Below are 12012 nucleotides of genomic sequence, written 5' to 3'. Positions count from 1 at the left end.
TTAAAACACAAAGTATTTACACAACCTCAGAAATATATACACATGTGAACTCCTTACCTAAGAAAGCTATATGAAAAAGAGACCCATTCAAGTATTTAAAACTCCCAAGTTACAAAGCTAGAATGTAACTCCTAGTTACAGAAGTGACAATTTAAGTTTTATACAATATCCTTAGAAAAACTGTAAAGTTCAGAGAGAGATGTATGGAGCAGGGTAAGTGGTAAAATGTCTAGAAAAAGGACAAAATTACTCTGGGGGTTCGGAGCGCACAAGGAAGGGTGGGAGGCTGTCAGGTGAACAAAGCTATGCTTTTCAGTGCTAGAGGCCCAAGCTAGACCCCGTTCGTTCTGGAAACAGACAGAATAGAGGAGAGGCAGCAAAACTACTATAAATGCAGAGTGGAGAAAAGATGACTGTGCTTACTGACTTTTCCTCCATAAAGAGGGGAAGGGGAGAATAAAAAAGGCAACAACTTAGAGTAAAAAAAGAGCTGAGCTACACGTGATTCGGGCTTAGTTTGTGAGGACAAACTGAATCATGCAGCTTTTTTGCTGTAACTGAAAATGAGAAATAAAAAGAGAGGAGAGGGAGGCATGAAAATTCAAGTGAGAAAGTAAATTGACATACTGGGGAAGGGGCCACAGGAACTCTTGAGATTAGCTAGCAACACAATGCTTTTAGAAATGCATTTCTCTTAGCACTGGGGGAGGGAGGGGGAGGCAGTACGCTCAGGATCAAGTATGTTCACATTCAGTAGTGGTCCTTTTAGTTATGGTCGTGACACTGGTTAGTGCCACCTACCATACTTAAGCTAACCGCTAACTCTTTCCCCGGAAAGCAGTCAAAGAGGTGGCCCACACATCCCATCAAAGCTGACCCAACAGAACCACCAGCAGACTGTTCAAGGTGTTCCAACTGCACAGCCAATGCCACCATTGTCCCGTTTTAAAAAATTATGCTGCTGTAGCAACTCTTATGAGAACCCTCGAATTTCTTTTTTTCAATAAAGAACATGGGCTGAATTATTAAGTCTTCTAGACTTCTTTCAGCATATTGTTACATAACATGCACATTAAATACAAGTGACCTCTCTACCACCTTTCTATTCTCCTCTTTCCTCTGCTTTGCTTTCTGTCTGCTCCACAAGCACTGACATTGAGGCTCCGCTTATTCAGAAATGAGCAAGAAGCACAGCCCCTCAGGATACGAGATTACAGACCAACATACACAGACTGCAGCAGCAGCCTGCAGGAGGAGGACAGTATGCTCAGTTCATTCAATCTGCACTACTAAGTGTGTTTAAATAAATAATACTTAAATACTTAATAAACAGTGCATGTATTTCAGAAAATTATCTCAAAGTATCACTGTTGACTTTAAGTGTCTTACAGAAAGCAATAAATAAAATAATAAACTAATGATAAAAAAATAAAAGTTCGTCTTTCAAGTCAATGCCCATATTCGCTAGCTAGAACAGTTTCAGTGTTCCGACTGAAGAGAACTGTAAGCAGCAGGAGATGAAAAAACACTACAGATACTTCACAGGATAGGAATCCCTAGAGAGCCATAATGCACCACATACAAAACTTTCCTTTTCTTGCTGCCTCAGCTAATGACAGGTTAGGGCTCAAGAGTCAGAAATCCCTCCCAGGAAGTGAAATGTGGGAGGTGACAGAAAGTCATCTTTTCAGAGACTTACTAGCTGGAAACAGAAATAAAAGAAAGTCTGCTAACACGACAGAGAAATCTCACTGCTTCCACCAACACATCTTGGCTAGGTGATAGGATGAATGCCCCACAACAAAGTCGCTTTGTATTCTCAGGCCACTACATCTGGTTTTCACATCTACATCTGGGTACCAGTACAGAATTCAGTTCAGAAGTTGTATGCTTAGGGTTTGTTTGAGCTTTATTTATCAGAACAGTAAGTTCCACAGGACGAGACTGTATTGAAAGCAGGAAAAAATTTACTATGCTTTTTAGCAAAAATATGCCCACTTCGGTCCAAATAACCACTCAAATACCCAAACCTGGATTGCTGCCTTTAGTTTTTGCATTCCTAATCCTTAGTATATTTGGTCTGCACTATATTAAAACTTCAACAACTGCTTGGAAACCTTTAATAAATCAAGTAATTAAAGTGTAAACATGAATAAAAGCATTTCTTAATAAAGAAATTAAAATAAATTTTACTTTAGGTACTAGGGAATATAAATCTAATTGTAATTCATCGTTATCTTTAATATTAAAATGAACAAAAACTGTGTTGCTTGCAGTACTACATTTTGAGAAAAATCAAATACTATCTGAGAACTAAGAGGCACAGACAAATCTTTTAGATTTCCTTCTGGAATCAGTAATTACAGGAAGAATTCTTTAGAAGAAAAAAAAAATCCACATTTGTAAGCACTGATTTGTAACTGAGTGTAGCACAGATTGAATGAGATTTTTCTTTTAAACCAGGTAGCTCGACCAGCTGCATTTCTTTGACTGAGGATTTTGCTTGCACTAGCTCATACATTCAAGTATTCAACTAGTTTCTACAGTCGTTCCTTGAGAAGATATTGCTCTCTTCTCCTTTTCCCTGAAAAGGTTACTTATTTTGGCAATGAAGCCAGTGACAGAATAACAAAAAAGCATTAGAAATAGCCACTTTTTGCCACCCTTCGTAAAGTTGAAAAAGGACAAGACATGCTCCCATGAAACTTAACTCATCTCTCAACGGCTACCACCGTGTTTTGAACAGATCCAAGGCAGGGGAAACAGAACCAGTGCAAAACATTTCATTCCACACTACTAAAGAATAATGAACTGGACAGAAAGGGAGTAGACAGACAGCAGTTCAAAAATATAAAGAACATTTATATAAAAGATGACTTTAAAGTACAGTACCTGACAGTCTGTGAGAGCAAGAAGTGTAAGAGATACCAGGTAAGAGAGAGCTCACAGTGTGAAGCAGAAGAGGTACGCTTTTAGTAGCTGGCAAAGCCTCATAAAGATGAACACAGTTGCTGATAGACTGGCTTCGCTTAGCTTCCAGGAAAAAATAAAGCAATAATTATGTCAGAAAAAATTATGAAATTTTGGGGTTTTGAATGTCATGATACAATGAAACAAAGCTTTTGAAAAGAAAATAGTTTTTCAACATTAAGCCCAGAAGTATTTCCTATAAGCTGTAAGTTAACAATGTGCAACTGTATCTCACATATTGAAAGTGCAATAATCGGTGATTTCTGAATCACAGCAGTTCCACAATGTGGAATATTTCATTTTGTCAGTGTACGATTCCTATCTCGGGGCTAATTCGACTTACCCTTTTTTCTTTTCATTGAAGTATCTGTAGCAGTACATATAGCTCCAAAATAAAGAATGGAAAACTTACTCAAATTCCCCTCTACTAGCAATGCTGCCCCCCAAAACCAGCTACCTCTTACATTCATTCAGCTGTGCTGAAAATCCGTTTTCATCTGAGAAGTGGGATAGCGTGCTTCTCAAAAAACCGATCTAAAGATACAGCTGCCCCTGGTTTTGCTTTTAAAACCAGGATCCCAGCTCCAGACTGGATAAAGCCCCGAGTACCCTGGCCTGACGGACAGCTGACCCTGCTTTGAGCAGGAGGTTAGACTTGATGAAGTTCCTTACACCCTGAATGATCCTGTGTACTCTGGTTTTGGGGTACTGAGCCCTGCTTTCCACATTTCTGAACAGGATGATGAAAGGGACACAAGTTACGTGAAAGTTTTTGGAGTTCTTAAGTCACCACAAGGCAAGGTAGAAGATAAGTGCAGTCTGAACACATATCTTCTTGAATTTCTCCTGAAAATAGCAACACTTAAATGAGTTCACTGCTTCTTAGAAAAAGAAAGGCCACCAGAAGAACACTTTCCAAGGTGGCTAACAGTCTAGAGGCTGCCTAACATCATTAAAAACTTGGTATTTTATGGATTTATATCCAATTGTCATAAGCTTAAAGTCTCCTTTAGAGAAAAACAGCAATTTATCATCAATTGTATTATTAGAAGTTATGCTGAATTACAGAAGTTTCTAACAGAAATTTATTAGGAAAAAAAAAATCTTATTCACTGTACAGTTTCTCTTCTTGTACACAGCAATGTCAACGTTGGCACGTAGAAGACAGAGGGGAAGAAGGAGGAAGCAAAAATACTCAAGTAGGGTAGCGGGCAAAAGATTTTCTGCTGCTGCAGAAATACTCTGCTCTTACTCTTATAACTCCAGATACAAGCAGCAGATCAAAAGAATGTCTTACCTGGAAGCAGGAGGTGCTCTGGTATTTGTATGTTGACTTAGGGGTTTTTTTTGTTGTTTTTAACTGGGGGGGGAGAATATTAGGGATTCAGAAAAAGCCCCCAGTGTGAGACACTTTTCCCAAAATGTCCACTCTGCTAAAGAAAGTCCTCCCATGAACAGCCCTGGCTTCTGTATTCACCTTAGGGACTGCTACATTTCATTCTAAAAGACTGACGCCTCTGGAGGCTTAGTAGCTGCGTTTTGTGTGTTTCTAAATAGTCTTACCTTAGTAAAAGGATATACGTTTCATATATTTGAAATGACTATTTGTTATAACCTCATGTGCAAATATAAAACTTTTTTGCACCTCCTGATGTGGGAGCCATTGATCAGCACAAATCCCACGAAAGTCAGAATAATTCTCTTTTTATATGACCATGAGACACAAAATGAAACTAAGGGCTTTTTAGACATGAAGTTCATCCTCCTACCTGACAACCTACTTGCTCCCTACCAAATAAGCTTTTCTTACTAAAGGTAGGAAGTTTCTTTAATTTGAATGTACACAACTAAGTAAAGTCCTTGCTGATCAATACTTCCAGGTTCTCTACTGCTCTGGTGAGAAGTCTAGGGGAGAAACGCTGTAGCAGAAGACAGACAGACTTCTCTGCTGGAGCACAAATAGGAACTCGCTGAATTTAAAAATAAAACAGACACAAAGAATGAATTGACTCCAATGCCAAAATGTTTTGTTATCTAAGCTGAAGACTGTGGCTTAGTTATGAAGCCTGCAGCCACAAAAACATACTAAATCACCTTCAAATTCTCCTGGTGAGAAACACAACTAATCTGTTATGAATGAGGAAGGAAGCCGTGCAGCAAAATACCTCCTATTCAAAAGCAGGAGATTTTCTATGGAGAGTTTTAATCCATAGCCCATTGAATCGGAACATAGAAACATGCTACCATGAAATAAATAAATAAAAATAATAACAATAAAAAAAAAAGAGATCAAATTCAGACTGCTGAAATGCTTGAAAAATTAGGTATCTGTTCAATGCCTGGGGTCTCAGACATTCCCCCATCATTCCTCACCCTCACCCCCGTTCTGTTCTCCCTTCTCCTGTTTTCCTCTTTCCAGAAGTAAATGAAGGGAAAAAAGGAAAAGGAGATGCTATACGTACCTCATCATGCTAATAAAAACAAAGCAAATAAAGCAAATAAGAAAGGATGAAATTGTTTATAAAATATCTGGTTTATCTTGTGCTCACAGTAAATAGCTAGCTGTATGAAAGTTCATAAGCAATATATATTATCTGACTGATGTTAATAAATGCTTTCTTATGAACTGATAAAAATAGGAATGTACTTTACTTCTTTACATAAAAACATAACTTGCACATGGCTAACTTGCAATTAAATGTAATGTATTTAAGCATATATTTAGAATTTTCCAAAATACTTTGAGTCTTTATTCATAACGGTAGTGGTCACGACATCCAGACACAGGTATGCAACATCTCTGTTTAGGCATTTAATTACTAAGTTGCACGACTTTTGGAAGCAGCCACAACACAAAGGCAGATTTAAAACTTGAGTGTTACTGAGTGTTTGGGAACATAAGCATTTAGTTGTGGTCTAACCTGTTGCTCTTTGGCGAACAATATTTCTTGCTTTCTCAACTCCTGGGGCTCCAGAGGTCGTAGCACTTCTGAATCTCATTGGCTCCACAACTTCAGGATGACTTTTCCAGCTTAATGAAAAGGATCTTCCCACTACAGCTGTCTTTTGAGGCTCTAAAATGCCACCTTAGAGATAAAGAAAATAAAATTCTATAGCATTGCATGCTTTGGCACATATTTTTCCTAAAGTATGAATGGACTTACAAGCACTCAGACATGAAAAATATTAACCTTTTAAAGAACATCGATGAATTTTTACTATTATTAAAAAACAATCACTACTTCAACTATGTGCACCAATTGCAAGATGGCACATAAACGTAACTAAAATACTGTAATTAATAACGTTTAATAAAAATACATGGAAAACAATTTTTACATTGATGACTATGCCAGACTACAGCACAGGAAACCACGTTTCATTTCCGCTACGCAGAAAAGACTGATTTTAAGCCCGTACTAAAAACTGCTAAATAGCTATCTTCTATTGACCCCAACTACCTTTCCTCTCACAATGAAGGATGAGAATACATAAATCCAAAGCACTTCACATTTGATTAAACAGGTTCTTACACTAGATTAAGGAGTACTTAATGTTAGATTAAATTAAATTAAAATATTTAAGTTTAAACTTAAATATTTAACTTGTTTGATACAAAAAGCAGTGAAGCATAGAGACTAACCTTTTCCCCTCTGCTTTTTTTCTTTTTGTTCACTGAGCTTATCCAAGGGTAAATTTGTCATTTCCACCCCATACACGGTTCTTGCTAGCACTGCTGTTAGAGAGTCCATGATATTGGCCCACTCGTTTATGAGCTCCTCCCAGTCCGTCAGGGTGGACAGAACGCTGAGCAGCTCATCCCACAGCTCCCGAGAAATGTAAACGCTCAGGTTTGCTCTGATCCAAGCCACAATGAGGGTCTGAAAGAAAAGAAACAAGTGACAGTTCATGCATTTCTGTCAAGATGAATTCAGGACACCAACACCAACCCGCATGTTGATGAAGTCAATACTGACCTGCGTATTAGCACTGAGTATTCGTGATGCACAGATATTACGCATAGATATTTTTCAACAAAAAAACATTCCCAGAAATCAGTGGGTAAATAATTGTGAAAGTTACTGACTAAGGAAATCTAAAAATTCCAAAACATATGTTTCAGGTGGTCTGTATGTTCTCTGGTAAACTGCAATAATACTCTGTGTATAGTAATAATAATAATACTAGAATGAAGAACTGTCTCCTATACCTACAGAATGATTGTAGTGATTGAACTACACTGGTGACACTCAGACCTAGATACCGTAGCTGAGCATGCAAAGTACAATACAATGTATAAATGTTTTCATCTCATTCAATGTGACTCAGTTTTGACTTGCCAGCTGAACTTCTAGGAAGAGTTACATCAAGCTTACGCTTTAGAGATACTCATTGAAGATATCCCACAAAGAGACTTGTGCCTGCCTGTTCTACCACAGTTTGTAAGAGAGCCCTGAAGAACAGATCAAATCAACTGCTTGTTGCACCTGGAATCTGTCTCCCTCTGTTAGGAACAGTTTACAAAATCATTACTTCTATTACTGCAAAGGAGAATTTTTTCGTGTTTTACAAGTAGGTTTCATAGTACAGTGCAATAGTACTTAATTAAAACTATGAGTAATCATCATGAAAAACCAACATAAAAACCCCAAACAAACAAACAAAAAACCCCTCCAAACACTCACTCGGAAAAGTAATCCCGACATGCTTTGAGCGAATGTATCCTTTATTTGGTTTTCTTTCGGCTTCTGCATCACAGCTTCTGTTATTCTAAGGAGTATCTGTAGCATCTGTTCCCTGGTTCCAAAACAAAATTGTACTTTTTGTTCACATGTTCTATTAATTGTACTTGTTAATTTTCATGTACCAAAAAACCCTCTTAATTCTCCAGTAAGCCTCACTTACTGATGGTGTGATCACACTTCAGACTTCACAGATCATTTGCAAAATAACATTAGTTGGTTGTGGACTGTAAAAACTAATTTTTGAGAAGGTGAAGTCAGGAATGTACAATGATGTAGACTCAGCAGAACCTGCAATCTCACAAACCAATTCACAGGCAAGTCACAAGTGTGACTTATGTAATAAGGTCTACCCCTGAGAAAGCCAGTCTTTTCCCTACCCAATAATTCTCCCATAAAGTTTAAACATTGATGATTTTCTCTTAAATGATGCAGAATATATTAAGCTTACCATGTCTTTTTATTCATTGATAGTTCCATTATCATGCGCCTGAAGATACTCAGGACTGCTTTGCAAGCATCAACTTGCTCCTTCAGAAGCGCAGGGACTTCAATGCACGGTTCCAGTAAGAAAACATTCGCAGAGTTTGTCAAGAATACCTTCAAGACAAGGATTTACAGTCAGTTTACATACTGTCAGGAATAAAGAGAGTCAAGACTTACAATACAATACTTGTCCCCCTCCAGTCAAACCTTTCACTTTCCTTAGAGCAAGTTTTATGTTATACCTGTCACTTGATTTTTCTACATCATTCTGGCAAAAAGTCAGGTGGCATTACAGACCCAACAAAGGCATGCATTACACAGTATGGGTTTTGTAGGTCTCTCTTCTATTCAGTCAGGCAAGAGTACCATTCCTCCAGCTACTCGTTTCCTATATGCTTGAGCAACTACCAGTATTTCCAGTAAATGGGGTTCAACGAAAGCAAATGTACACTTCTGATTAATTCCTAGTACCCACAGCAGGAAAAAAACCCAAACCTTCTGTCTTAATATAGCTATCTGGCTCTAAGACATGGTCACATGGTTTAATATACATTTTTAAAAAGTTATAAATTAAGTCCAAGTTGTATCTTACAAAAATCATCAACTGCTGGTAGTTGTTTTCCTTAATCTCAGAGACGATATTATAATTTGTAGCGTAAATTACGCGATTACATCAATTACAGCCTTGCAACCTTTCTATACGCCACACCTGTAATGCAGCTTGAGCACCAGCTTTAACATTTTTATCCTCATCTTCTAATATACATCCTCTGTTAACAGCACTGGTAAAGGAGTACGTTCTTCCCCAGCTGGATGAGCGCTTATGTCCTGAATGGTCAGAGGAAAGCTTTCGAAAACATCATTCAGTTAGTGACAAAGCAGAAAGGAATATGTCCATATTTATTCAAAATCATTTAAAACATCAAAAGCAAAAAAGGGAGAACTGTCATGTCCTACATTCATTTCATGTCCATTATTTCTTAATCTCTGAGCAAACAGACAGTATATGGACTTTAAAGGTTCATAAAAGTTTTAAGAACTACGTTATTTAAAATATTTTTATCATATTTTGTAGCCACCGATTGCAGTAATATTGGAATTTAAGCCTGGCAAAACTGTAAATCCCCTACAAAAATAATCTGTCAAAACCTTGTAATTCTCACTATGTTCTTACAACTCTAACCTCTTTCTCAGTACAACAAAACTTCCCTTTAAATAGCTTCACAGTGCCAATAGCGTCAAAGTCAACTTTTGCTGATGGTTCAATATAGGATATTAAAAAGGTGATGCACAGAATTTGTATCTACACTTTAATTTCCTAGATTAAAGTGTCTGAATCCAAATATTTCATCCAGTATATACAAATCAGTAGATATTTTCAAATTCTTAAGTAACTACCACCAAAAGGAAATACTCCTACATGCACTAGGCCAACAGACAGCGTCAATTTTAACACTGCAGAACGTATTAGTATTTCTTCCATTAAGTTCTTGCTATCATATTTGTAGAGACAGGAAATAATCAACAAATTACATTTTTCAAGATAGCTGCAATCTTTCCCTGCACTCAGGAAGGGCTACTGAACACTCAATATTTATTTAAATCTCTGGACCTTAAATAAAAGCATTTTTTAATCTTGATTTTCCACAATTTTTTTAAACTGTTACTCATTTACAAAGTGAGATTAAAACTTAAATCATGTTGTAGACAAACAGAATAAAGTAAGTAACACTGATACCATACATGTTTACCATCCGTTTGCACTGATGAATCCTCTAAGCTGACAACAGCGTCCTGACTGTCTTCCTTTTTGTCTGGCTCCTCCATGAACACAGGTTTCTCTTGCAATATCCACTTTCGATATACCTTAACCACTTTTCGTGTTGCAGATATATCAGAAGGTGGCAATAAAAAAGCCTAAATTGAAAAGTTAACTAATTTTACTATATATAGGACATAGACGTGCACGCATATATAAACACACCCACACACCACCACCCATAAATAATACAGCTCAAAAAAGAAAGGATACATAATTTTTACTTTTATGTCTGTACTAGAAGGAGTTATGATTAATCAACAAGCTATGCATATAGCTACATTATTCACAACTCCGTAACTATTAATTCCAAATTGCTTCCATGTTGTATTTGTTCGGACAAAAACAAAGAGGTTGGTTTTGCTCCTTGCCAGCTGTCTAACTGAACGTGGATTCATCTCACAAGCCATTGCTAGCCATAGAGGTCTGGCAGGCTAAACTTAGGTCCTATGCTACACTTTTGAGAGAAGAGGACTTCAAATTACATCAGCACTATATGATGTGAAATGCCATTTCAGCAAGCGTAGGTAGAGACAAGACGGTAAGTTGTGATGAGGATAACAGTGGCTGTCATTCGGCCCTTTCTCACTGCAGTTTTGGAAATCACCACAATGAATTTATTTTCAACATGCTACTCAATATCTGCATTGGGGAATCATTCTGTACAGATGTCCTCTCCGAAAGCTTTCAAAGGCTAGACTGGCTGCTTCCCCACGTTTCTGGAGGTCTTGGGAGAATAAAAAACAAAAATATAGTGACAGAAGACCTTTGCACTGCAGCGAACAGGCACAGAATCAATGTCTGAAAATGTCATCTGGTACAAAAAAAAGCATATTTTGCCAACAAAAAAATTTTTTATATCAATATGCGTATTACAAAACCACTGAAAGAGATGAAAACACATTTTTCATACTAAAAAAATAGGTCCTTTCAATTACGAAGAGATTACCCACTCTCCATGATTAACAGGGTCAAAAACTATAGCATTTCCTATACCTAGTTTAGCTGCAAACACATTATAAAGGTTATCTTGCTCAGGTTGAGGGAAATCTTTGCATCACATAGTACACTTCCTTGTCTCTAGTCAGCATAAAGTGCAACATCCAACAGCTGATTTAAACAGAAATTGAAGGGTTAGCAAAAGCAAGCTTAAATATGCCATACAGCAAGCATGTGAAATTTCTGAAAATATCTTCATAGCCACTGTCAACTTATTAAGGATGCAGAAACTGAAAAAGCCAGAAGCCAACTGCTAGAGTATTAGAGAAACAGCAGCTCATCAGCAGGATGAGTGGGCACTACACGGAATGCTTTTGGAAAGGCTAAGAAGTAGGGTAGAAAGAAAAAAGAAAAAAAGAAAGAGTAGAGGAATTCACAGTGACTAGTGAGATTCCTGTAAGGGAGAGATAAACACAAAAAGGATCCAAATATCATCATCTGTTTCAATTACTGAACACTGATCATACTGAATAAAGATACAAGTACTGCATCACGTTAGCCTTTGTTCCCTGGAAACTGGTCTAACCTTGTATGCTCTGAGCAAACACCAGGAGAGGGCAGCATGCCACAGCAGGTCTTAATCTACACAAAAGTACTCCTTCCTGTCAAAATGCCATCCATCCCACTGAAAAGCACAAATAGTAAGGTACAAATAGTTCCTAAACTGTGCCACGCAAGATACTTCATAGTAAAGCATGTGTGCTCACTCAGCTCCTGGAGAGCATCTTCTGGAACTGTTGCTTCAACCAATTTCTACCTTGGTACCAGACCAAAAAAAAAAAATTGGGACTCTCCAGTATGTCCACACATATTTTTATCCCAAACAATTGAAAAGTTGTCAAATTAATGAAAAATACTAGTAGAAGCAATCAATGTTCAAACAGACATTAAATACTGACGTTGATCACAGGAACAAGAATTTTAATAATTCAAATAATAAATTTGCAAGCTAATAGCTCTTCACACACCTTTAAATTACATCACAATACCAAGGAC

General features: G+C 37.4%; 1 protein-coding gene across 3 annotated transcripts in view; it reads right to left on the bottom strand.

Annotated features, from left to right (window-relative positions):
• The window catches only part of RALGAPA2 (Ral GTPase activating protein catalytic subunit alpha 2), a 134841-nt gene that overhangs the window by 90686 nt on the left and 32143 nt on the right, over positions 1-12012 (bottom strand). For all 3 annotated transcript variants that reach the window (XM_075497111.1, XM_075497112.1, XM_075497113.1), the window contains 6 exons: positions 9942-10115; positions 8908-9045; positions 8164-8312; positions 7656-7767; positions 6614-6851; positions 5892-6056 (listed from right to left, as the gene is read on the bottom strand). In XM_075497111.1, the coding sequence (XP_075353226.1) occupies positions 5892-6056; positions 6614-6851; positions 7656-7767; positions 8164-8312; positions 8908-9045; positions 9942-10115 (976 nt within the window). The remainder of the gene's footprint in view (positions 1-5891; positions 6057-6613; positions 6852-7655; positions 7768-8163; positions 8313-8907; positions 9046-9941; positions 10116-12012) is intronic.

The sequence above is a fragment of the Mycteria americana genome, chromosome 3 (genome assembly GCF_035582795.1).
Source record: "Mycteria americana isolate JAX WOST 10 ecotype Jacksonville Zoo and Gardens chromosome 3, USCA_MyAme_1.0, whole genome shotgun sequence".
Lineage (NCBI taxonomy): Eukaryota > Metazoa > Chordata > Aves > Ciconiiformes > Ciconiidae > Mycteria > Mycteria americana.
The sequence above is the reverse complement of the archived record's forward strand: the minus strand, read 5'-3'. Positions and strand labels throughout refer to the sequence as shown.